General features: G+C 38.4%; 4 protein-coding genes across 9 annotated transcripts; all 4 read left to right on the top strand.

Moving 5' to 3' along the window:
* The first annotated feature begins 834 nt into the window (after positions 1-834).
* LOC103451533 (CRAL-TRIO domain-containing protein YKL091C-like) lies at positions 835-4188 on the top strand. Of its 2 annotated transcripts, none has more exons than XM_008390943.4 (6): positions 835-1176; positions 1265-1520; positions 2130-2166; positions 3007-3124; positions 3510-3620; positions 3820-4188. In XM_008390943.4, exons 1-6 carry the CDS (start codon positions 1105-1107, stop codon positions 3955-3957), a joined length of 732 nt encoding a protein of 243 aa, XP_008389165.1. In that variant the 5' UTR covers positions 835-1104; the 3' UTR covers positions 3958-4188. The 2 variants fall into 2 exon arrangements, with proteins under 2 accessions (XP_008389165.1, XP_008389166.1); XM_008390944.4 differs by having other exon boundaries at positions 884-1176; positions 1268-1520.
* A 3016-nt stretch (positions 4189-7204) lies between these two features.
* On the top strand, positions 7205-9897 carry LOC103451531 (uncharacterized). Its single transcript, XM_008390938.4, has 7 exons — positions 7205-8023; positions 8295-8381; positions 8475-8519; positions 8620-8715; positions 8828-8929; positions 9264-9418; positions 9495-9897. The coding sequence occupies exons 1-7, from the start codon at positions 7286-7288 to the stop codon at positions 9574-9576; spliced, it is 1305 nt and encodes a 434-aa protein (XP_008389160.2). The 5' UTR covers positions 7205-7285; the 3' UTR covers positions 9577-9897.
* A 674-nt stretch (positions 9898-10571) lies between these two features.
* On the top strand, positions 10572-15403 carry LOC103452234 (probable RNA-dependent RNA polymerase 1). Its single transcript, XM_070810693.1, has 5 exons — positions 10572-11045; positions 11271-11794; positions 12117-13945; positions 14093-14243; positions 14363-15403. The coding sequence occupies exons 1-5, from the start codon at positions 10703-10705 to the stop codon at positions 15224-15226; spliced, it is 3711 nt and encodes a 1236-aa protein (XP_070666794.1). The 5' UTR covers positions 10572-10702; the 3' UTR covers positions 15227-15403.
* Positions 15404-18700: 3297 nt separating this feature from the next.
* Positions 18701-25809, top strand: LOC103451530 (probable RNA-dependent RNA polymerase 1). 5 transcript variants are annotated; one of them, XM_070810689.1, is made up of 6 exons: positions 18794-18812; positions 18936-18999; positions 20694-21243; positions 21698-23550; positions 23969-24119; positions 24692-25809. In XM_070810689.1, exons 3-6 carry the CDS (start codon positions 20728-20730, stop codon positions 25514-25516), a joined length of 3345 nt encoding a protein of 1114 aa, XP_070666790.1. In that variant the 5' UTR covers positions 18794-18812; positions 18936-18999; positions 20694-20727; the 3' UTR covers positions 25517-25809. The 5 variants fall into 5 exon arrangements, with proteins under 5 accessions (XP_070666791.1, XP_028946921.2, XP_070666792.1 ...); XM_070810690.1 differs by lacking the exon at positions 18936-18999 and having other exon boundaries at positions 18701-18810; XM_029091088.2 differs by lacking the exon at positions 18936-18999 and having other exon boundaries at positions 18727-18810; positions 20705-21243.
* The last annotated feature ends 1179 nt before the right edge of the window (positions 25810-26988 follow it).

The following is a 26988-nucleotide window of genomic DNA, read 5'->3' as shown; positions in this document are numbered from 1 at the left end:
AAAAACATTTTTTCTAAAAACTCTTTCAGTTATTGTAAAAACATATCCAAACGAGTCCTTGGTATTTATTGATCATGCAGAAGAATTTTTTATTTATTTTACATGTCAAATCATGCGACGCTGTCACGAAATCTCTCGCGATCAATACACGGTCGAATCCTTGTAAATGAACAATGTGGAGACTCTGGATCATTATAATTATCATGTTCCTCCATATCGTCTCATCTAAAAGAAATAAAAGAATCTGCATTAATCGATGAGATAAAAAAGCATTATGCGAGTACAAAAATGAGCATCTCTCTTTTAATGAGGAATTTTAACGGAAAAATACTGTTTATTTTAATGAAAAATTACGTTTTTACATTAAAAAGTTAATTATGATACTATTTATTTTACCTTTTATTTTGTCCTTATTGTTAAAATTTAAAATTTTCAAGTTCTTTTAATTAGTTTTCCTCTTTTAATAAGAAAGGACTTGCAACAATGGGTTCAACAAAAGTATCCGCCCTCTATCAACCAATCCACAATAACACCGTAAAGACGCAGAGACTAGCAGAATATGCCGAGTTACAAAAAGTATGTTCGAATGGTTTACAAAAAATGATGTGATATCTACATATCTTTTTTTACTTCTTTCACATATTTTTGGTTTTCGGCCGTCGGATCAGATGAATTAAAAAAAAATCAAATGACAGAAATTAATAAGAGGTGTATGAGAAGTAAAAAGGAATGTGTATATAGTACATTCCTACAAAAATAGCAAATTGTACAGTTACTCGTCGATGACTGCGACAGTCAAACCTTTTGGCTGTTGAATTACCAAAAAAGAAGCAAGAAAAAAAAAACAGAATATTTTGGCTGCATATCAAATTCGAGTGGTTCCTGGGCCAAGTTGTTTCTTCCACACTTTTTGCTGTCTGTTTTGAACCAAATTCATGGCTCAATAGCGACGAACCAGTATTTCGCCCCCCTTCTCCTTTCCTTACTTCTCCCTCCGTTGTCTAGTCCCCTTTTGTCCGAAGGAGAGCAGAGTGTGCGTTTCGTCAACGCAACTCTCTCTCTCTCTTCCAATCCCGGAAACAAAGCAAGTCTCAGAAACCAAAAATGGAGAAAACCCAAGAAATTGCTCTGACCGAGATGAAGAAATCAGTGCAAAAGCTTGGATCTTCCACTGAGGTAAGAGTTGCTTTCGCAGACAGTGTAGAGTATAAGTCATTCCCTTTCGTACTTCTTATTAATCCATGGTTTTTTTTTTTGTTGGCAGAAGTTTGGAGACCCAACACTCATGAGGTTCTTGATTGCGAGATCAATGGACCCGGACAAAGCAGCGAAGATGTTTGTTCAGTGGCACAAATGGAGGGCTTCTTTTGTTCCAAATGGGTTCGTTTTGGACGCCGAAGTGAAGGATGAATTGGACGACAGAAAGATCTTCTTGCAGGGTTTGTCCAAGGACGGGTACCCTGTCATGGTGGTGAAAGCAAGCAAGCATTTTCCTTCCAAGGACCAGCTCCAATTCAAGAGTAATTATCTATGTCTAATTTTCAATTATTTCATCAATTTTTGGTATTATATCGCTGTTTAGAGCATCTCCAATGGATAGTCCAATGGATAGGCTAAAAGTTAAATATTTTAATCCGAAAAATTTAGCTTTTAGCTCAGAAATAATTTTTCTACTCCAGTCTAAAATTTTAGTCGAAATTATTAAAAAATGAACTTAAACTATTTTTTTTGTTAAATTGAATTTAAAAAAAAATGTAGACTATCGTAAATTATTTTTATAAACATTTTAATCTAAAAAAATTTAAATTCCGATAAATATTGAAAAATCACTAAAAACAAAGCAAGCCTTCAACTTTCACCAATCTCAACAATCTCAACAATCTCATGACCATTTTGGCTAAAAAGCCAAGAAAGAAAGATTTGTTGAGTGGACTTGATCCACTAGCACTTTTTAATTTTTGCTCTTAAACATATATCCACTAGGACTTCATCAACTGGATAGTGGGGACTAATAGGTTTAATCCCACAATGCAGACTGCATAGGCAAATCAGTATTTTAACTCTATTTTTCATGACAAGTAATGTAATTGGTGAATTATAGATTCACTTTAGTTCATCTCTTGTTGCAGAATTTGTGGTTCATCTGCTTGACAAAACAATTGCAAGGTACCTCTCAACTTTTGCTAATATTGAAATATCCATTCAACAATTGCCTGGTCGAAAATTCTAGAGTACATTCAATGTAATATTCTGAATGTAACTGCTGAATGTGCATTCAAGAATCCAAGAGAATTTAGCGGGTGGATTCGAGCTGCTTAAAATGCAATGAATTGAAATGTCAATTCAAATACTCAAAAAGGGTAACCTTTTGATGAGTGCTTGAAATGTCTATTCAGAGCAGGCATACATGTCGTACGCAGGATTATGATTCTTTAGAGCCAGCACATGATAGGGCTTGCCTTAGCTATTATGGTTTATGAAAACACTGGTCACATAAATAGAATAGTGCCCATGCTTCTTTCAGTCTGAGGAATGTCATTAATATACATGTTCTCCCAGTGTCAATGCTGTGAAACTGTTAATAGTAGAATTAGGTGTTAGATGAGATGCATATTTTCTGTTGATGCTGTAACCCTCAAATCCAACGATCGATGGAAGACTGTTTAACTTTAATTAATGGACGAGTTACCACACTTCTTTTCATTTCTCTTAAGGCTGGTTTGGTATTGTTGTGCTTTGAAAAAAAAAAACTGATTTTGCTGTGCTGCGAGAACAAGCTTATTTTTGCTGCTTCACGTTTTCAGCTTTTTTTCACCCAAAACTGTGAAAATAAGCTGTTTTTAAGTGTTTACCAAACATTTTTTTAAGCTCAGCTTTTTTTTTATACCTACTTTTTATAAAAGCACCTCAGTACCAAACCAATACTTAAAATTGAATACATTCAACTTTTTTTACATAGAGCTATCAGGATATCTCAATATTTTTCCTTTTGTTTTGCTTGTCTAGCTCTTTCAGGGGAAAGGAAATTGGAAATGAAAAGATGATCGGCATTCTTGATTTGCAACAAATGTCATACAAAAATATTGATGCACGTGGGTTAATCACTGGATTTCAATTTCTACAGGTGATTCTAATATTTCAATTTCAGTCTTTTAAAAGCACTTCCCAAATGAGCCCTAAGATGGCATGGCTGCAAGCTTAGTGTAGTGTACAGTCCTAATAAGTGAACTATACAAGTTCAAGCAATTGTATTCAATCACTTCAAATTTCTTTTGAAGCTGATGTAGCTGTCGTCTTTCCCTTTTCATCTTCCTACCAGCTATTGACCATGCATAACTAAATGACGACTTCAAACTTCTGGTGTAAATGTGATGGAATCCCTCCATGAAGATTGTGGTGCTATTTTATTAGCAAAACATGTGCTAGAAGAAGCCCCTGGTCATGCGAGATCATTTCCTCGCTATACATGAATTGTTGCTTAATCGCTTTGTGTTCTTTTAAATGTGCAGTCTTACTACCCCGAGCGATTAGCAAAGTGCTTCATCTTAAACATGCCACGGTTTTTTGTAAGTGTCTGGAGGATGGTTTCTCGCTTCCTCGAGAAGGCAACACAAGAAAAGGTATGTTTTATTTCCATTTTTTTATCATATGAATGAGTATTCTATAAAAATATGAAAATTTGGTACCTCTATGGAATCAAGGTGGTGCAACAATCTGTATGAAGTTGGTATATTATGAATTGTTTCGTTGTTTCTGAATGTAGAAGAATGGTAATTTAAAAGCATTTGCCGTTATCTTAGTTTGTGATCGTGACTGCAGGTTGTGATTGTGACCAGTGAGGAAGAAACAAAAAACTTCATCAGGGAAATCGGTGAAGAAACCTTGCCAGAAGAGTATGGAGGACGAGCAAAGCTTGTACCTCTGCAAGATGTTATACTGGCACCAGTGGAGGATTGATTCGACAATTGGGGGCTGCTCTCGCAGTCCGATATTCTAGGCAGACTTTTGTACTGTTAACCCGCTATATGTGCTCTCAAACATGACCGTTAGTAGGCAGCTTCGGCCTGGTTCTCTTTGTCATGAGTAGTAATATGTTGGCATGTATGAGGGCTTCCTTCTCATACTCTTATGTAATGTAAACAAAGAAGAAAGGTTCTCCATCTAAATGATGATAAATTCGGTTCAAAACCCATAAGTTTTTTAGGCCTGTTTTGATTTCGTAAAGGCTTTTGTGAATGAGGACAGGATCCTCTCTCCGGATTCTTTTGGTGAGGATTTTTGGAGATTCGTGAATCGTGTTCGTTCATCATACATCGTGTGCGGTCAGTTTTTGTCAAGTATTGTTTGTGTTTAATTTTGAATAAAAATATTTAAAATAATTTCTGATCGCATGATGTACGATGAATGAATATGATTGATGAATTCTCGGAATCCTCACAAAGAGGATCCGGGTTCGACTTTATGTGCCTTGTCAAACTTTTGTTTGATTTCTTTTATTTATCTTGTTGCTTTAAACATTGCTTTTCACCCACTCGCATGGTTTGGTTTGGTGGTATTTGGGATTGGTTGGTATTTTGAGTGATTAGACACGAAAGTAGTTTATCTCTTCTAATGCTTCATTCACGAATAATTTATCTTCAACTTTTTAAGTTGGATAATATTAATTTATTCAGTCGACAGATCTTGAAATAGTGAGTTGACAAATTCAATCCAATCCTAAACATATAGCGAATCCCTTAACAATCAATTTTGATCGCCTCAACAAATGATCAATAGGCAACGAAGTGGTGACTGGTGAGGTAAATATATATGGAAGTCAAGACATTTTGTTCATGCTACGCCCATAAGAACATTACATAATACATACACAAGTGCCTTGTAATTCAAGTGATTGACATTGTTTATATTGATAGTGTTTATGTAACATCCTACATCGTTCAGGGAAGTGTATCATGTAAACCTTATATGTATATTTCCATCTCTACCTAGCACGAGGCATTTTGGGAGTTCACTGGCTTTGGGTTACATCGGAACTTCGAAGTTAAGCGAGTTCGCACGAGAGCAATCCCAGGATGGATGACCCACTGGGAAGTTCTCGTGCGAGTTCCTAGAAACAAAACCGTGAGGACGTGGTCGGAGCCCAAAACGGACAATATTGTGTTATGGCGTAGTTGAGCCCGGGATGTGGTGGGGGCCCGGGCCGGAATGTGATAATTTGGTATCAGAGCCAATCCCTGGCCGGAAGTGTGTCGACAAGGATGTAGGGCCCCTAGGGGTGGATGTGCCGACGAGGACGTCGAGCCCTTAAGGGGGGTGGATTGTAACATCCCTCGTCGAGCCCTTAAAGGGGGTGGATTGTAACATCCCACATCTCCCAAGGGAGTGGATCTTGTAAGCCTTATATGTATATTATCATTTCTAACTAGCACGAGGCCTATATGTATATTCCCACGAGGCCATTTGGGAGCAGTCTCATGATGATAGTCAATCCCTGGCCGGAAGTGTGTCGACGAGGATGTAGGGCCCCTAGGGGTGGATGTGCCGACGAGGACGTCAAGCCCTTAAGGTGGGGTGAATTGTAACATCCCACATCTCCCAAGGGAGTGGATCTTTTTTTTTTTTTTTTTTTTGGAGAACCTCGGCGGTACGAGGGAAATTTAATGATAAGAAAAAAGAAGATACACCTAGACAGGGGGGACATAAACCTAACCCCTCATAGAACAAGAGAAAAGAAATACAAAAAAGGGGGGGACATGCACCTTACCCCTTTTGAGAAAGGAAATACAAAAGAGGGGGGGGACATGGACCGTACCCCTCTTGGAAAAGAAAATACAAGGAAAAGACTGGGCGGACATAAGCCCAAACCCCTCTATAAACCTAAAAGGTAATAACCTGCAAGACAAGCTGCAAAACAAAAGAGAATCCAAAAAGGTTAGGAAAAGAAAGGAGAACACACATCAAGAAGAGGAGACAAACCTGTAGGTTGGCATGCCCAAGAAATCTGAGTGCAGAGGAGGAAGGATCTCTATAGGGGGAGTGGAATGCCAAACAAGTGAAGATGATAGAAGCCCTAAATTGGCTAATTTGTCAGCAACAACATTCCCTTCTCGAAAAATATGAGAGCAACGAAAAACCATGTTCTGCAAATGGAGAGTACAATTGTTCCAGCGTGTCTGGAGAGACCAAGGGTGAGAGAAAGATCCAGAAGCAAAACATGATATTACACTAGAAGAGTCGCTTTCAAGCCATAAATTTTGCCAGCCCCGCGCGTAGGCCAATTCGACAGCAAGGATGACAGCATGGAGCTCCGCATAGAAAGAAGTACGATGGCCCAAGCTTAGGGAGAAACCACCAAGAAAATAACCTGCAGAGTCACGAAAAACCTCGCCACATGCCGCAGGACCCGGATTACCTTTAGCAAGGCCATCAGTATTCACTTTAACCCAAGAAAAAGGAGGGGGGTGCCAACGAACAGGGACAATAGAAGGAGCTTTACAGGAGTTAGGCGATATTCCAAGAGAAACTAAAAGTTGCCTATCCAAAATGCCTCGTACATGGCCAGGGGTGAGAGCTCCAACCTGCCTAATCCAGGCCGAGGTGGAGCGGCAGAGACGTGAGAAGGAGGGAGGTTTGCCTTCAAACTTCACTTTATTACGCATTTTCCAAATAGCCATTAGTAAGAAAAACCCTGAAGCTATCCAGACATTGCGAAGATGTGGAGAAAACCGCTTTGACAGAAAAACAAGCCATAGATCAGAGAGGGAGCCCGTAGGTGGAATAATAGTGCCAAATTGGGTAGCTAGCCAACGCCAAGCACATTGTGCAAATTCACAACTAGAAAATAAGTGGTCGATAGATTCAGAATTCTTGTGATCTTGTAAGCCTTATATGTATATTATCATCTCTAACTAGCACGAGGCCTATATGTATATTCCCACGAGGTCATTTGGGAGTTCACTGGTTTCGGATAAATGAGTTCGCGTGAGAGCAGTCTCATGATGGGTGACCCACTGGGAAGTTCTCATGTGAGTTCTTAGAAACAAATTCGTGAGGGCATGGTAAGGCCTAAAACGGATGTGATGGGGCCCGGACTGGGATGCAACAATTTAATCCTGCCCTCTCGACATTACTTGTATATTCATTATCATACACCTTCATCTTCAACTCTCTCTCATATGACTATATATAAGAAGATAAATAAAGTAAGACAATTGAAAACACACACTTTTTTTAATCTTATACACGCCCATTCTCCCACTGTTTTTGAACGTGTAGAAAGTTAAAAATGAAGTCGTGTGCGCATCCCATTTCCCACGTGCTATTTCAAGTTCAACAGTCACAAAGACCAGAGTACAGTATATATATAACCAGCCTTCGAGCAAAACTCAAAACCCCACTCCGCCGCCGCCGCCCCTCTTTCTCCTCCGGCTCCAACCAAATCTCCAAAATGTCCACTTTCACCCACCAACACAATGGCCTCCTCCTCAAGACGCCCCTCCCCGGCCGGTCTCGGGACCCCGTGTCCAGGTTCCGACCCGGTCCATTCACAGTCCGAATGTCTCTCCAGGAGACCGGTCCATCACTCGCCGTGGTCGGCGTCACCGGCGCAGTCGGTCAGGAGTTCCTCTCCGTCCTCCAAGACCGCGACTTTCCTTTCCGTTCAATAAAGATGCTCGCCTCCAAGCGCTCCGCGGGTCAGAACTTGAACTTCCTCGGCCAAGACTACGTCGTTGAGGAGCTCACCCACGACAGCTTTGACGGCGTCGATATCGCCCTCTTCAGCGCCGGCGGGTCAATCAGCAAGGAGTTCGGTCCCGTAGCCGTAGAGCGCGGCACCATTGTCGTTGATAACAGCTCTGCTTTCCGGATGCAAAATGGCGTGCCGCTTGTGGTCCCTGAAGTCAATCCGGAGGCTATGGAGGGAATCAAGGTTGGGAAGGGAAAGGGGGCGCTCATTGCTAACCCTAATTGCTCCACCATTATTTGTTTAATGGCTGTCACTCCTCTCCATCGCCATTCCAAGGTTGCAATTTGCTTCCTTTATCTTTTGTGATTCTTGGAAGTTTTTGAAACTTTTTGAAATGGGTTTTTGGTTGTGATGCTATAAAGTCATTGCTTTGAGATTTTGTGCATTTTTTCAGGTTTGTTGAAACCGGATTTTCTTGAGTTTGTAGTTTGGAGTTTCAAAGTTGTTTGCTTTGGAGTTATATTTGGATTTTATATGTGAATTCTTAATTGGGGTTTTGTGAAAGTAATTGAGTTACATTGGATTATAATTTATGAATCGTTTTCAGGTAAAACGAATGGTGGTTAGCACATATCAGGCTGCTAGTGGAGCTGGTGCTGCTGCCATGAGAGAGCTTGAGCTGCAAACTAAGGAGGTTTCTTTTTTACTATATCACTCTCATTGTTTTTTGTTGTATATTTTTTTTCGGTTTCCAGTTGAAGTAATGTAATTTAATTTCTTTATAAAGGTCCTGGAAGGGAAGCCACCAACCACTAAGATATTTTCGCGACAGGTCTGTCTATTTATTGTGAATTATTCAAGTTTGTTGTGGAAATTAAATTTGTTTTCCATGAATCATCATTAAACCGTACATTTGCGATTGCCTGTTGCAGTATGCGTTTAATTTGTTTTCGCACAACTCGGCAGTTCTTTCGAATGGATATAATGAAGAGGAAATGAAACTAGTCAAGGAGACACGAAAAATATGGGTTAGTTTCTTACTATTTTCACCAGTCAGAGTAATTTAATGGAAAGCAGCTTGTAAGTTTGCAGAGGTTAATAACATCGGTGTATGTATCATTTACTCGTCCATTTCCTCAGAGTGACAATGATGTCAAGGTAACTGCCACATGTATACGAGTTCCTGTCATGCGGGCGCATGCTGAGAGTATAAATCTTCAGTTTGAGAACCAACTTGACGAGGTAATACCACAATGCTTGCTTTAAGTCAGTGGTGAACTCTATGTTTTTCAATACTTGCTTTGGTAGATGCATCGATGATTTTTGCCTTGCAAATCTTCAGTTAAGCATTGCATGACGATTCGTTTGTCTCTCTTGCGATTTTAGGCTAAGTATCCTATTTATAGTTAAATAATGAGACATTCTTGAAGGTGTTAAGATGCCTATCTGAAATTTTATCCCTGTTTGTTAGAGGGACTCAGTTCCTGCTGAATTTTATGACGGTCTTATGAATTTTTATTTATTTACCTATTTTTTTCACGTTCTCTTTAGAGTTCTAAATCTGTTCACTGTCCAGGACACAGCAAGGGAAATTCTGAAGAAAGCGCCTGGGCTGGTTGTTATTGATGACCGGACAGCGAATAACTTCCCTACACCGTTGGAGGTGTCAAACAAGGACGATGTTGCAGTAGGCAGAATCCGTCGTGATGTGTCCCAAGAGGGGAACTATGGGTAAGGGTAACGGTGCAAAATTTTATCTTTCAAACTATATATTTCAACAAACCACTAAAGGCATTTCTCTAATCAGGTTGGATATCTTTGTCTGCGGTGATCAAATACGCAAGGGAGCTGCACTTAATGCTGTTCAGATTGCCGAGATGTTGATATAGTTAACTTCAATTTCAAGGGCGACGTTTTTCTATATAAATCTATATGAGAGGTGAGATGAAGTGATTTGAGTTGACTGTTTTAGTCTTCAGATGTAGGCACAAGTTGAAATCGAGCAAATTAAGGCAGTTTCATTGTTTATTTTTGTAGAATAAGATATTAGCAGCCGACCTCACTTAGTGGGATCCGGCTTTGTTATCGTAGAATAAGATATTAGGCTTATCAGTAATTCATTTAAGTGCAATTGTTAGCATAATATCCTTCCTTCTAGAGGGGGAATTTTTGTTATAATGATCTTGTATTTTAAGAGAATATTTCACTCTCTTGCCTCTTTTTTTTTCTTTTCGGATTAAGCTATTTTCTAAACCTCTATAATTTAGAGGAAGAGAGATTTGAACACGGGTACAAAGGTCAAGCACACTACTCAAGCCAACAGGCCCAACCGACAACCGTGTTCTTTTGCTTTCTTGAGGCACAAGAATTGGTGATGCTCCAAAGTAGGTTAACGACTCCTTTCGGAGCAAGTTCCAACTTTCCAAAAAGTACCCTAAAAAACATTCTAATGCTTTTAGACATCCTTACTCAGTCAAGTATATGCTCTCAACCTTGCTCACCAAGGGCCAAAGTAACCCTTCATGGGAGGTATTTGCCCATTCACACTTGAGATTCTTTAAAGTTATTGGCCAAAACTTCTCCTTGGGGCTGACCATAGGATTGGTCCAAAACTTCCAGAAGGTTCTTGGCCGTATTGTTCAATTCATCATTAGGAGCTCAATTAAGAGTTAATCTCCCTATAACACCAATTTGATTTATGAACTTTTAGGCACAAAACTATAAAATTCAAACTTATAAAAATTCGGATTATGTTACATGCAATGGTAATACAGTTGAAATTTATTGTATATGGTCTAATATCCTAGTGGATACGGTGTTGAGTTTCCATCTATACGCTCCAGGTTCGAAACTAATACAATTGAAATTTGCTTATGCTGAGTTGTGAATAAAAGAAATAGAATGATAGAAATCAATTATGTCTAAGCTTTTTGGTGTGGCTGCAATCCCCATCGATTTCTTTCATTCTAACAACTAACTATCTCACTCACTCATTAATATCGCAATACTATACAAATGACAAGAATAAAACAATCCATCATGATCTTGCTACGTGTCACCATGTGTAATCTTCAGAATATGAGGATTTGCTGTCGCTGCGAAGCAGGAGATCATGACACTCGTTATTCTATCCATTTGGCGCCTAACAGGAAGACAGAGGAAAGCGTACCTAGGATAACTGGGGTGACAAGGTTTCTTCTTTTATTCTGCTCCAACTGCAACTACAAGTTTGTTACAGTGCATATGATGGACCTATATATATACACAGGTGAGCTTCATTGGCGTTGCTCCTCACAATACAGCTGTGTTAATTTTGTTGGTAATAATCTCAAGTGCTCATACATATTTCAAATTCAAGGTACCACTCTTTTTCTCGTCGATAATTCTATTTAGACATACAAAAACCGAAACTTTTTAATAGGTTGTGTTAGCAACTGAGTCATTTTGTGCGTCTAAATATCATTACTCTGTTCTCATTTGCAGCATTAGCAATTATTTTATTGTATTTCCAAGTATTTTATGCATAGGGATATTGCAAAGAGTTCATAGTTTTTAATTTCAATTTGTACTTGTGAAACAGCAGTTGCCATCAACAGTATCAACATGGTTAAGACTACAATTCAGTTGTATGGATTTTCCTCTGTCGAATCACCGGAAGCAGTGAAGGCGTTTCTGGAGGAATACACTGGAGAAGGAACTGTCTCTGACGTGAAGGTTCGTCCCCCAAATGATGGAAAATCAAGATCATACGCCATAGTTGAGTTCACACATGCAGAATCTGCTGAAATAATAATCCCATTAGCTGATGATCGTCTCTTGTGGTACGGGGACTCTTACCTGAAAGCTAGGAAATGGAAGGTTGATAACTTTGAACACAGCATGGGACTTGTAAAGCTGCATTTCGGATGCCTGGTTTCCGAGGAGCAGTTTTCTGTTCTTTGGACAGCACCGGATGTTCAAGTCAACTTTGGGACAGAATTTAAGAATATCTACTTCTCGTTCTCTTATAATTCTGCTGTATACAAGCTCGAGGTCTCCACGGAAAGTATTAGCCAGATGGAGCTCCATATCGTGCGTGATCAGCTTAGGAATTATCTTCTAATCCAGGTTTGTCGGTCACATTTTCTCAATTTTCCCTCTCTTTGGTACAATGATATAGCTGAAATTTGTGAACCATTACTTTACAATTTGCTATGAAATGTACGACTGTAACTTCTAATTTTAGTTAGTGATCAAAGTTTATAAGTTGATGAATACAAAAGTTTAGTTCACCCTGCATAAAAGATTCATAGTAACTTCTGATCCCACGTCGAATATCATGAAACAATCTGTCATCTTTATTATAAATAGCATGATTTAATGTGTAATGTGTGACTCTCAGAGGAAATGACTAACATTTTTTCTCTACCTTTCTTCTTTCTCTTGCTAGTTACTTGGTACCCCTCGGATTTTTAAGCAAAAATCTGACAATGACTGGGTTCGAGAAGTTGACTTCACTCCGTCGTGCTGCATTGGCCAATCTTCTGCTGTATGTTTGGAACTTCCATATGGTTCCGTGCTTCCAAATCTACGTGATAATTTTCTTCACTACCAAGAAACTGAAGGACGCTTCGCTTTGGAGATAGGCAACCCTTTTTCCTGCAATTCAGATCTTGTTCCTATTGTCAGTCCACCTGAAGGCATTAACTTGCCGTATAAAATCCTGTTCAAGATCAATTCCTTGGTTCAGCACGGACGTGTTCCAGGGCAAGCACTTGATGTCACGTTTTATAAGCTAGTTGATCCTAGCACAATAAGAACTGACTACATAGAGTGTGCCCTGGACAAATTATTTCGCTTGAAAGTGTGCTGCTATGATCCTGTGAGTTGGCTTCGTGAGCAGTACAGAGATTACAAGTCGTGCACGCGGATTCCTGAAACCCCTGCTATCTCTTTAGATGATGGAATGGTGTATGTGCACAGGGTTCAAGTCACACCATCTAAAGTTTATTTTTGTGGTCCGGAGGTAAATCTTTCCAACCGTGTTCTACGAAAATATCCTCAAGATATTGATAATTTCCTTCGTGTTTCTTTCGTGGATGAGGACTTGGGTAAGATACGTTCGGAAGATTTATGTTCGCATCTGCGCACAAGTAACACTTCTGCAGAAGAGGAAAGGAGGACGAGAGTTTATGAAAGGATATTTTCTACTCTAAGAAATGGCATTGTCATTGGTGACAAGAAGTTTGAGTTTCTTGCCTATTCATCAAGTCAGTTACGCGAGCGTTCAGTGTGGATGTTTGCGTCAAGAAGCGAGCTCTGCGCACAAGACATTAGAAATTGGATGGGGGACTTTAGAGGCATCAGAAATGTGGCGAAGTATGGTGCTAGGTTGGGCCAGGCTTTCAGCTCTTCCAGGGAGACTTTTAATGTCGATAGGGATGAAATCGAACTCATTCCTGATGTTAAAATCGAAAGGAGTGGAGTCAAATATTGTTTCTCAGATGGAATTGGGAAGATATCTGCTGAGTTTGCTGAAAGGGTGGCAAGAAAGTGCGGGAGAAGTTCTACTCCATCAGCGTTTCAAATTCGTATAGGTGGCTATAAAGGTATCGTGGCAGTAGATCCGACATTGGAAAAAAACTTGGCACTGAGGGAGAGCATGTGCAAGTACCAATCCAACAACACAGCACTTGATGTTCTCAAATGGAGCAAGTACCAGCCTTGTTTCCTCAATCGTCAACTGATTACCCTTCTGTCCACCCTTGGAGTCCCGGATCATGTCTTTCAGAGGAAGCAAAGACAGGCTTTGAATCAACTAGAAGGCGTTTTAACTGACCCATCAAGAGCAAAAGAAGCACTCAAAACGATATTTCAAGGGGAGGTCACAGACGTTTTGAAGGAAATGCTTTCGTGTGGTTACAAGCCGGATGCAGAACCATTTCTGTCATTGACGCTACAAGCATTCTGCGCATCCAAGCTCATGGAACTGCGGACAAAAACAAGGATATTTGTTTCGAGTGGAAGATCAATGATGGGATGTCTGGATGAAACTGGAACGTTGGAATATGGTCAGGTATTTGTGCAATGCTCTCGCCGTGTGATTTCCACTGGCAGCAACACTACTTCGAGCGAAGAGAAGTTTGTTGTGGACAGGAATGTTGCAGTTGCTAGAAACCCATGTTTACACCCGGGAGATGTTCGTGTTCTCACAGCTGTGGACGTGCCGGCATTGCACCACATGGTGGATTGTGTAGTTTTCCCGCAAAAAGGAAAGAGGTATGTCAACTTTCTCAAATCTTGTAGCTGATGAAATTACAAATTCGTTTTGGATTGCATCTGCATATTAGTGTTTCTTTGTTTTACAATAATTTGTTGCCTTGAATTGTGTACGTACTCACTATTATTTTTTTCTCGCCGAATTAGACCGCATCCTGATGAATGCTCAGGAGGAGACTTAGATGGAGATTTTTACTTTGTTAGTTGGGACTCAGATCTAATTCCACCTCGGAAAGTTCGACCGATGAATTATACCCCAGCACCAACTATTGAATTGGATCATGACGTTACAGTGGAGGTATTACTGAATTTATTAAGTACAATGTATAGCTGCTTATCGTTACTTCAAAACATATTCTACAATCGTGTTTCTTCCTTATTCATTCAACATTTGGTGTTCTATGCTGTTTGTTACAGGAAGTTGCAGAGTCGTTTACAAACTACATAGTGAACGACATGTTGGGGATCATTTCAAATGCACATGCTGTCTTTGCAGACACAGAACCACAGAAGGCCGAGAGTGCACAATGTAAAGAGCTTGCCAAGCTCCATTCCTGTGCTGTCGACTCTCCAAAAACTGGCGTGGTAGTGGAAGTGCCTCGTAGTCTACGTGCCAAAGAATATCCGGATTTCATGGAAAAGGTTGAGAAACCTACGTATGAGTCCAGACGTGTGATTGGTAAGCTTTTCCGACAGGTGAAAAATGTTGAGCTTGGATCACGTTCACATTCAAGCTCAATTAAATCCTTCACCGTGGAAGTGGCTACGAAGTTCTATGATCCTGACATGGAGGTAGACGGATTCGAAGCTTACATCGATGATGCCATCAACTGCAAAAGGGAGTATGACTACAAACTGGGAAGCTTGATGGATTACTACGGCATCAAAACTGAAGCAGACATACTAACGGGGAACATCACCAGTGTGTCGAAATTATTCGGTAAGAGAAAGGACTTGGAAACAATGAATTACGCAGTGAGGTCACTTAAAAAGGAAGCTAGGACCTGGTTTTATGCGAATCAGTCAGATTCCAGCACCAACGTCGATGATGTATCCGCAACAAAAGCGTCAGCTTGGTACTATGTTACATATCATCCTCGTTGCTGGGGTCGCTGCAACAAGGGAATGGAAAGGGATCATTTCCTCAGCTTTCCGTGGTGTGTTTTCGACAAGCTCATCCAGATCAAGAGGGAGAAAACAAGTACGAGGAATTCTTTTCATATGTCCGATCAAAGAGGCGTCATGCTTGACAAATTCCGAAGCACGTGCTTTCCGCTGTGATTATGATTTGTAATTTGTTATGTTTTTTTAAGCTGTTAAAGTTCATGTAAGTACGGCTATCAAGGGTGCTACTTCCCTTGTCATTTGCCTCTGTTTATTTTAGTTACTTTCTGACTGATTGTAAAATTACATTGTTGTTAGCATTTCTAAATTTTAATCTACATTTATTATTCACAATCGTGTAAACGTTGTAAGCTTCCTTTTTGCTGAGTCGAATTCATTCAACTCTCGAAAATTTTCAAGCGCTAAACTCCTGCAGATATTTTTTCGGTTTCCGATTGAAGTAATGTAAGTTTGCAGATGTTAATATGGATCATTTATTCACTGTCCATTACCTCGGAGTGACAATGATGTCAAGTTAACTGCCACATGTATACGAGTTCCTATCATGCGGGCACATGCTGAGAGTATGCATATTCAGTCAAGCGCTGCATATGCTCCTGCGATGTTAGGTTATTCTTGCTTCGTTAGATTGGAACTAAATTTTGATGGCAAATACATAGAAAGATTCAACTAAGGATGGCCCATTTGGTTCAAAGTGGAATTTGGCCCGTTTGTGTTGTGAGAGAGAATATGTTTTTTCACCCAAGTCGGGTCACCATCTCTATTTGATTAAACTAGTTTAGAATACCACTTTATGTACAAAATATACATGTTTTGCGCATTATTGTATAACAGTATTTTTTACCACGTGTAACTAAGATACATCTATAATTTCAACTAGCATTATTGTATAACAGTATTTTTCGCCACGTGTAAGTAAGATATTTTCATGTTGGATACAGCCATGATACCTAATTATTATTGTTGTATTAGAACGCATCAATATTGCTCGTCTAGTGGGGAGCTGCACACAGAATTGCTCCTTGGAAGTCCTTGCTGGGGAAGTTCAGCATGTCGTCTTTTTTTGAGGTCACCAATCTATCACTTCACTTTCCGCCAAAAATAAACAGTCTGTTCACCAAAAAAAAGAAAAAGAAAAAGTATCTGCCACCCCCACCACCACCAACTGTGGTTCCACAAGACTCAATGTTAGTCAAAAATACAGAATTTAAAGGGTAAAAAGAAAAGTAGAGTTGATTCTCATCTAACCAGTAATTTTTATCTACCATTAAAGAGAATAAAAAAGATGTAGTTTCCTAATAGAATACTTCGTGGGTTTCGAGCTAGCTAGGGTTCAGCCATCATGTCCACCATCGCCGAGTCAAAATCCAGGTGCTGCATTTAAATAAGTAATTTGGAGGAGCGAGTGAGCGATAGAGCTTTGTCGATAAATTAATTCAGGCAGGGAGGCTGGTAGACATGCACATTCCTTGGGACAAAGAAACCGAAAGACCTAAAGGTTATGCATTTGCTGAATACGAGTCCGAGGAGATTGCTGAGTGCGTTTTTAGGCTCTTCGTTGATCTTGTCACTCTCTAAAATCGGACACTCAAGTTTTCCATCTCAGGCCAACACAAGCAGCCCTCGCATAATAATATTAAAGGATACTTTGGATGCGGTCTCTAATTTTAACATTCTTTGATTAAAATCTTCATAGTATTCAAAGTTTGATCAAAGTCTCTTGACTTTGTACATCTCATTATATTACTATTAATATTTATATTTTTATAGTTTTGACATTAATTATTTGATATTTTATGATATTTATAATCCTATAAATTTAAAATTTCTCATTATAATACTATTAGAAACGGTTACAATAAAAAATTCAAACATTTTGATTTAATAAATGGATAAAAACTATGTAAAAATAAGAAATAATAAAAGACAAAAGAATGTATCCATAGTGTTAAAAAAATTGGTACATTTTACAAAAAAAATAGGTACATATTTCACATATAACAAAGTGGTACATTAATAAAGAAGAATGAGTACATTATAAATAAATTAGGGTATAGATAAAAGATTAAAAAATTATGAGTACAAAAGAATTTTAAAAAAATATAGGTGCTAAAAGAAATTAATACATGGGTACAAAATAAAACTAAAAAGAAAATACTACAAATTTAAAAAAATATGTTGCAGATTAAAAGTGGGTACAAACTAAAAATATAAATATATGATACAAAGTTTAGGCATAAAACATAAATATACCATATGTAATTTTTCTATCATTGATTAAATATACAATGTCACGTGACGGTATACACATGGGTACAAACACAAATAAAACTTTAAAAAAATTGGGCACAAAAAGAAACTAATATATGGGTATAAATTAAAAATGAAAAGAAAATTGGTACAAATTAAAAAATATTTACAAATTAAAAATAGGTACAAACTAAAAATAAAAATATATAATAAAAAATTCAGCCATAAAAATATTTAAAAATATTTAATATATTTTATTATTCAAATAATAAAAATATTTTAACAGTAAATAAATATATTTAAAAATAAAAATATTTCCTCACAAACACAACGCAGGTTCTCTCCCCCTGGTAGTCGCGCTAGGTCACGCCGTTGCAATACGAGCACTCTAATTAATAATTAGGAGTTGTTCTTGTTAATTTTTTATCTTTCGTATTCTTCAATTCATTCAATTAGATAATTAAAAATTAAAAAAAATTGTGAGAAAATAAATACGAGTGTGCGGTTAGCACTACCCAATAGAATATGATTATGTTATAATTCATCCTTGCTGGGGAAGTTCATTTTCTGTCGTCTTCATGGAGTCAATCCACCACTCCAAAACATAGAAAAAAACATAGAAAAAGTACTCACAAGACGACAAGAATCATCACGTTGAGACCGGACCCTTGTGAACTACATTATTCACCCAAAAAGTAAAATTAAACATTAAAAGTGAAATTGATTCTTATTTGATAAGCGTTTTCACTCCACCGTTAGATAAAATCGACGGATATTAACCTTTGGATTTTTCTGAACGGTGGATATTAAGACGCTTGCGTAGTATTACACCTATAAAAAATGCAGAGGATCCTGGTCCTCTAGGTTCCTTCGTGGCAAAGGCCAATGGCATAGGTAACTCCAACGTCAGCTGCACACGTCATCATCATAATACTTTTAGGGGCGTTTGTTGCGCTGGACTATCTCGGACTGGACTAGCTTCAAGGACTAAGTTGGACTGGCTTAGACTAGACTAAGCTGGACTAACTTAGTGAAACGTTTGGTACAGTGTTGGACTAAGAAGCTGGATAATAACAAATTCTAATATTATATTATTTAATATATAAATTATTAATATTTTATTATGATCTAGGTGACCGGAGATGACGAGGAGTCTATCGAGAGTGGTTGTTGAGCATGACGAGGACGAGAGAGGATAGTCTTAGCTAGTCCCATGGTTATTGGGGGGTCTCGCTAAGACCACTTAGTGAAGGGTTTTGTCCATGCTAGTCCCTTTTAGTCTCATTAATGTTAGTCCCAGCATGGAACAAACACAGTATTGGACTAACAGTTAATCCAATCCAGTCTAGTCCCACTTAATGACGGTAAACAAACGCCCCCTTAAGGATGTTAGCCAAGGAACAATTATTGTCGCTGATATGGAAGGAGCAAGGAAGTAGTAGTGAGTGAGGACTGACGCTGTGAGATTGACTAGGGATTGACAGCCAACAGTAAGTCTCTCTCTCTCTCTCTCTCCTGCTTCGATCCAACTTCCAGCTTTACTTTTTTGGTAAAGTTGGTATTTTACTCTGATCAGACTTGTGACTTAAGGTATACTTCTCCTCTCTCTTCTGGTTCCGTTGCTTTTCGTTTGGATTTTCTCTGATCGCTTCGTTTCCTTCCTGCATCGTTGGAACAATGTGAGTTAAGGGTGCGTTTGGTACGTGGGACGGGACGGGACGGAACGGGACGAGGCGTTCCGTCCCGCGTTTGGTACACCAAAAATGAGTGGAACGGGCTGTTCCACGGGACAGATTTTGGGTGTTTTTGCGTCCCACTTCCCCCTGGAACGGGTTTGTTCCACGTCTGTGGAACACATTGTTTTACCATTTTAAGACAAATATACCCCATGTATTTTTCAAAAATTACACCTTCGTTCCGTTCCGTCCCGTCCCGTTCCGTCCTATTCCGTCCCGTCCCGTCTGCGTACCAAACGCACCCTAATTGTCTCTGCAGTTTCTGTTTTTTCTCTGTAGTTTTTGTTGGTGTGTGATTGATTAGTTGTGTTTGATCAAGTTTTTATGCAGATGGTATTTTTGCCTGTGTAATTTCCTCTTTGGGTTTCTCCCTCTGATAAATCTGTGTCCTTTACTCTTCCTGCATCATTGGGAGATTCATTGGGGTATTTGTCCAGTTTTTTTTCGTTCTGAATTTTTTATAATTTTGGATGGATTGGGTATTTTTGTGCTTAGTTTTGTTCAGTGAAAAATCTGTGCTTTTGCTCTCAACTGCAATTGCATAACAAAAGGCCTCTCTTTGTTTGGTTGTTTTGCATCTTTTTTGTATAGCAGAATTATCATCTTGTTCTTTCTGATTGTTGATCTGATCCTCTAAAAAATAATCATATACTTGCTAGGTTGTTACATGTTTTGCTTTTGGGTGGCTTTGGGTTATGAGGTTCATATTTGTTCTTACCTTAACTTTTCTTGGATACATCCAGACTTTCTGCTTCTTAGGGATCGTTTGGAACTGCTTTTAAAATAGCTGAGAGCGTTTTTTTTTTTTTGTGAAAAAATGTTTTTGGGACTAATCTATAATAAAAATGCAAGTGAATCATGAAAAACACTTAAACTTCTCGTAAGAAGCACATTTTCTCTCAACTGCAATTGCATAAAAAAAAGGCCTCTCCTTTTTGGTTGTTTTGCTTTTTATTTTTTGTAGAGCAGAATTATCATCGTGTTCTTTCTGATTGTTGATCCCCTAAAAATAATCATATACTTGTTAGGTTGTTGCATGTTTTGCATTTGAGTGGCTTTGGTTTATGAGGTTCATAATTGTTCTTAGCTTAATAATTTCAATTTATTTTCTTGGTTAGAGGAAGACCTAGGAAAACTTTGGAAGAGACCCTAAGAAAAGACTTAGAGTACTTGGATCTAACGGAGGACATGACACAAAACCGAGCGCAATGGCGTTCTAGGATTCACATAGCCGACCCCACTTAGTGGGAAAAGGCTTTGTTGTTGTTGTATTTTCTTGGATTCATTGAGACTTTCTGGTTTTCGGTTGGAACTGCTATTGTCTTAAAATAGCTGAAAGCGTTTTGTGAAAAAATATTTTTGGAACCAACCTTTAGTAAAAATGCGGGTGAATTTTGGAAAAACACTTGAAGTACTGCTTCCTAAAACAAGCACATAACTGGTGGAAGAGCACTTGAAGTGCTTCCTACAAGAAGCACCACTACTCGTAGGAAGCAGTTTAAGTGCTTTTGGAACCCAAAAACATTTTCCCCAAATGCGCTTTTAGTCATTTAAAAAGCTCTCCCAAACGAGCCCTTAATTTCATAATTTCAATAAAACCATACAAGTACATTTTACTCATATGGATTCTTTGTCAGCGTAAATACAGTGAACATATTCACATGATAAGAGATGAGTAGGACGATAAGGTTGCATGGATTCACTTCCGGTGTGACTGCAGAAGCAGTTGTGCGGTTGCTGGAGAAAGAAACAGGAAAAGGATCTGTCTATGCTGTGAGATTAAGAAAAGCCAAAGATGGGAGAAGATATTATGCTACTGTTCAGTTTGACACCACCAAAAATGCTGATCTTATTCACTACATGGCCAGTGCTAGAAACTTGTACTATGGCGCTTCCTATCTGAATTCTTGGAAGCTGGATCAGGATATTGTACCAAAGCCAAGAGGCTCTTTGCATACCTTTGAAAACATAAAGCTGGATTTTGGCTGCAAGATCGCAACAAATAAGCTATTTAGTTTCTGGAATATGAACAATGTTTCAGTGGATTTTGGGATTGGATTGCGGAAACTAGTTTGTCGTCTGAAATATGACGCTCTGGAGTATATGATCGAACTTTCCTATGAAAACATCTGGCAGATTGAGTTGCATCGTCCACGCGGTTGTGCTGCTAAGCATCTTCTGATTCAGGTTCCTCACCTATTTTTAATCAGCAGTTAAATTCAAATGATTGTCTTCTCCTAATCCTTGTTCTGTTTACGATTGAATAATTTTATATCATCTACATGGTGCATTTGCTTCTAAATATATGTGACCTTTTTCTGCTTTCCCATTTCTAGCAAATTGGTGAGCGTCAAATCACCAGTCTAGAGAATTGAGGGTTGTTCACTTTAAGGGTTAACATGGTAATCCTTGTCTGGATTTGAGCAAAAATCAATTTTCTTCGTTTGATGGAATTTAAAAGTTTGTAGTTTCTACAATTTGAGGTGTTGAGGGAAGTGGATAAAATTCTGAGAATATAGTATGAATGGAATATTTTTATTAACATCGTCAAAGCATGCTACTGCAGTTGGCGAAAAATTAAATGTTCTCTTTTATGAATTAGTAATCTTGAAAAGTTTGATGATTTGTCTCCAATTATCAGATGTACGGAGCACCTCGGATTTCTAAGAAAGTCATACGCTCTTCAGGACAAGCATATGAAGATCTTGGTATGACCTATTTCATGGACTCTGATGATCAATGGGTCAGGACTACTGATTTCACTCCATCACGTGCTATTGGGCAGTCTTTTGCATTAAGCTTGGAGCTTCCTCATAGTCTCCAACTTCCAGATTTTCGAGAAAACTTTCCTGGGTATGAAGAGATTGAAGGTAACCTTGTCTTGGAGGTTGGTCCCCCTTATTCTTGCAACCCGAGTCTGGGTCCCATGGTTTGTCCTCCTCGAGGTGTCAATGTGTATGTGCCATATGATATCTTGTTTAAAGTTCATTCTCTGCTTCAGCTTGGGTATCTTTCAGGGCCAACACTTGATGTTATATTTTATAAGATGGTTGATCCGCACAGATTTGATCGTGCATGTATAGAGTATGCCCTAGAGAAATTATATAATTTGAAAGAGACCTGCTATAAACCTTCAGAGTGGCTTAATGAGCAGTACAGGAAGTACCTCACGTCAAAGAGACGTCCACAGTCATCTGTCATATCCTTAGATTCTGGGTTGGTATATGTACGCAGGGTCCAAATTACACCATGTCGTGTATTTTCTTCTGGTCCTGAGGTCAATGTCTCAAATCGTGTACTACGCAATTATCCAGATGATATTGATAACTTCATTCGTGTTTCCTTTGTTGACGAGGAGATGGATCGAGTTTATTCTTCAGATTTGCTTCCACGTACTTCTGCTGCCTATGAGGATGGGAAAACCGACATCTACAAGCGGATTCTTTTTATTCTCAGAAACGGCATAGTAATTGGTGAAAAGAAATTCGAGTTTCTCGCATTCTCATCAAGTCAATTGCGAGAGAATTCTATGTGGATGTTTGCTTCAAGACGGGGACTTACTGCAGCCAATATAAGAGAGTGGATGGGGGATTTTCGTCGTATAAAAAATGTAGCAAAATATGCTGCCAGATTAGGTCAATCCTTTGGTTCGTCCACTGAAACTTTAAATGTTGGAAAACATGAAATGGAAGTTATTCCCGATGTAGAAAACAATAAATATGTCTTCTCCGATGGGATTGGGAAAATATCTGCTGATTTTGCTAAGAAAGTGGCCTCAAAATGTGGCTTTAATGGGACTCCATCTGCCTTTCAGATTCGATATGGTGGGTACAAAGGTGTGGTGGCCGTTGATCCAACTTCATCAATGAAATTATCATTGAGGAGGAGCATGTCCAAGTATGAATCAGAAAACACAAAGTTAGACGTTTTAGCATGTAGCAAGATTCAACCTTGTTTTCTGAACCGCCAGTTGATAAGTCTTTTATCCACCCTTGGGGTTCCAGATCCTGCTTTCATGAAAAAACAAAAGGCAGCTGTACAACAATTGAATGCTATATTGACTGACCCACTAAAAGCACAAGAGGCTCTGGATTTGATGTCTGCAGGGGAGACTACCAACTGCTTGAAGGAATTGCTTATATGTGGTTATAAACCTGATGTTGAACCCTTCATTTCAATGATGCTGCAAACATTTCGGGCATCAAAGTTGCTAGAGTTGCGGACGAAAACAAGAATCTTTATTCCAGATGGACGAGCAATGATGGGATGTCTAGATGAAACCAGAACATTGGAATATGGTGAGGTGTTTGTGCAATTCTCTGGTAACAGGCATACTGTAAGTGCATCAAACCAGCGATTCATTATTGTGGGGAAGGTAGCTGTTGCTAAGAACCCTTGTTTGCACCCTGGCGATGTACGTGTTTTAAAGGCTGTGGATGTGCCAGAGTTGTACCATATGGTTGATTGTGTTGTTTTTCCCCAAAAAGGACCAAGGTAAGAATGTGTAATGCATCATGAGTTCGTGAATTTAGTTCAAAATATCCATTCTGTGTCTTTATGTGTTTGCAGTAGATTATATAATGTAAAAATCAAGAACACTGATTTCGATTGAAAAAATCAATATCATCACATCTTCCAGTTAACATGCATATAACCGTTATGTACTTGAGTCCATCGAATGCAATTTCTGTCGATATCTTTTCTGCGGGTGATAAACCAGTACGGCTTTGCATTTTATTTTTACAAACATCTGTTTCAAAATTTGGACTTAGTTTCCTCTGTAGTTGCTATTTCTTAGAAATTCTTAAGTTGCATACAAAGTTCTACTTTTCCTTGGTTTTTCTGCATAATTGAGTACAAAAACTTTCTCATAAACATTACTTAATGATTGAAATATTGTTTATATTGTTAGACCTCATCCAAATGAATGTTCGGGAAGTGATCTTGATGGAGATATCTACTATGTCTGTTGGGACGAAGAACTAATTCCTCGGAAGCAAATCGAACCCATGGATTACACCCCAGCACCAACTATAGAATTGGATCATGATGTCACAATTGAGGTAATACTCTTCAATAAGCAACCTACTAAGCAGCATCGCCCAGGCGGCTACCTGCCTTTGCTAACTTTTCATGTTGAGAATTTACTTGAATTTCAAAATTCAAGTACTAAATACGAAATTCTTGAGTTATCATCATATCATGTTGCTGTACAAAACTTGGAATTTCTTCAATAAGTAATTTGGAGTTCTTTTTTTCACATTGTAATTAAGATACCAATCCAAATTTTGACTCTCGCTCCTGGTCTCATTCTTTTCTGTTGCTGGTAGATCGTAGTATAGTACTGAACATAATACTTCTTCTAGTGGTGTTTTTCGAGTATTGAATTTGATCGTTTCTCTTGACCCACAAAAGGAAAAAATGTCTTGATGATAGCTTTGATGTTCTTTTGTTTTGTTTGACTTTGATGTTTGCTTGAAAGGGAAACTTAATTTTAATTTATTTTGATGTATTTACACTTCAGTGATTCTAACGCTTCGATTCACTTTCCTTTTCGTTTGTCTCATGCCATACAGGGCAGTTTTTGTAAGAAACAAAACCCAGTATACTTGATCTTCATTTTCTTTTGGTGCAGGAAGTTGAAGAATATTTTGTGAACTACATGGTCAATGATAGCTTGGGCATAATTGCCAATGCCCACACTGTGTTTGCAGACAAAGATCCCTTAAAAGCAATGAGCGCAGAATGTATAGAGCTTGCAAAGCTATTTTCAATTGCCGTTGACTTTCCAAAAACTGGTGTGCCGGCTGTAATACCTCCACATTTATATGCCAAGGAATATCCAGATTTCATGGAAAAACTTGACAAACCCACCTATCAGTCATCCAATGTAATTGGAGCTCTTTTTCGTGAGGTGAAGGACATTGCGCCTCATGAAAGCTCTATCACATCCTTCACTCGTCAAGTGGCGAAGCAGTCATACGACTCTGACATGGTAGTTGATGGCTATGAGGATTACATTGAAGATGCTATCTATTACAAGGGCAATTATGATTACAAGTTGGGAAATCTGATGGAGTATTATGGGATCAAGACAGAGGCTGAAATACTTAGTGGGAGTGTTATGAGAATGTCAAAATCTTTCACTAAGAGGCGGGATGCAGAGTCTATAAACGTGGCTGTGAGATCGTTGAGGAAGGAAGCTAGGGCGTGGTTCAATGAGAAGGGAACTGGTTTAGATTCCGGAGCTGATGATGTATATGCCAAAGCTTCAGCTTGGTACCATGTCACATATCATCCTGATTATTTTGGTACATACAACGAGGGGCTGAATCGTGACCATTTCATCAGCTTTCCATGGTGCGTTTATGACAAGCTCGTCCTCATCAAAAAGGATAAAGCAAGTATACGCATGTCATCTCTAGAAAGCCAATTCTGGGATGGGTTGCATTTGAGTTGAGAAAGTTGGAAGTTTTTGATGTTTGTTTCTTGGTGATGGGGTAAGCTCGTAAATTGCTTATGCTGATGGTAAAATTTGAGTGTATTTTGCTTGTTGTATAATATAATAATGGATTGATCTTCGGTTTCTTGTTTCTGACACTCGAAAGTTGGTTTGAAAGCTCGATGTACTTTCCTGGATAGAACGTTTACTGAGATGCAAGTATGTGATAGCATAAGATATCATATGTAAGGATAAATGCTTGTAATGATTTGAGTTTCAAGTTTCTTGCAATATATGAATTGCTTTGTAAATTGATATTTTATGGAAAGTCTCTTGCAATTTATGAAATGCTTTGTAAATGGATGCATTATGAAGTAATTTATAAAATATCCATTCTCAAAGCATTTCAACGGCAAAATCATAAATTTTTATGTGCCGTCTACTTAAAATAGTAATACATTCTCATACAACATTGAAAATAAGTATAAAATGTTATTTCAACCTTTTTTCTCATCGAATTTCTATAAATGAGTCTTTAAAGGATGAGATGAAAAATTGCATTATGTCTAAATGTATATTAATCAAATTATGGGAAATTTTTACACAATAGTATATTGCACAAGACATGCAATTTTTTCACTACCCTTGCTGCTTTATTTAGGTACAGATATTGAAGGAAACTAAACATATTAAACTCTCAATATTAGACCACATGTAAAAATGGTTCTGCATTTGGGTTCCATCATTAAACTCATCCAAATGAATGTTCAGGAAGTGATCTTGATGGAGATATCTACTTTGTCTATTGGGACCAAGAATTGATTCCTCAGAGACAAATCCAACATAAGGATTATACCCCAGCACCAACTATAGAATTGGATCACGATGTCAGAATGCAGGCTATTACTCTTGAAGATCATGTGGTTATGCTCAATTTTAATTTTTTTTTCCTAAGAGCAATTCCACTCCTAAAGACTTTACGCCAGGACCCAGCGCATTTATCCACTCAAGCGAACAATAATAGACCAAAGCATCTCCACCTCTAAAAAAATGCGCTGGCACAAACGATCTCCACTCCTACAAAATGCGCTGGCATCCAACCCATTTAAAATATTTTATAAAAAGAATAAATAAATAAAATAGTTTTAATTTCGGATAAGATTTTTAACCAATCTCGTAACGCCACGTGTCATTATCCGAACGTACTATTATGTGAATATATTTCCGCTTAGATTTGCAACCAATCCCGATGCGCCACGTGTCACTATTTGTTTACAATAATTTAGCCAAGATTATGATAAGATTTTCAACCAATCTTATTACGCCACGTGTCATTATCCGAACATACTATTTTATGGATAGATTTTCGATAAGATTTTCAACCAATCTCGACGCGCCACGTGTCACTTCCTGTTTGCAATAATTTATAGAAAAAAAAATTTAAAATTTTATGTATTTTTAAAAAAAAATTCTGTATTTTTTCATAATTT

The sequence above is a fragment of the Malus domestica genome, chromosome 13, assembly GCF_042453785.1.
Source record: "Malus domestica chromosome 13, GDT2T_hap1".
Lineage (NCBI taxonomy): Eukaryota > Viridiplantae > Streptophyta > Magnoliopsida > Rosales > Rosaceae > Malus > Malus domestica.
Note: the sequence above shows the minus strand (reverse complement) of the source record. Positions and strands in the feature narration are given on the sequence as shown.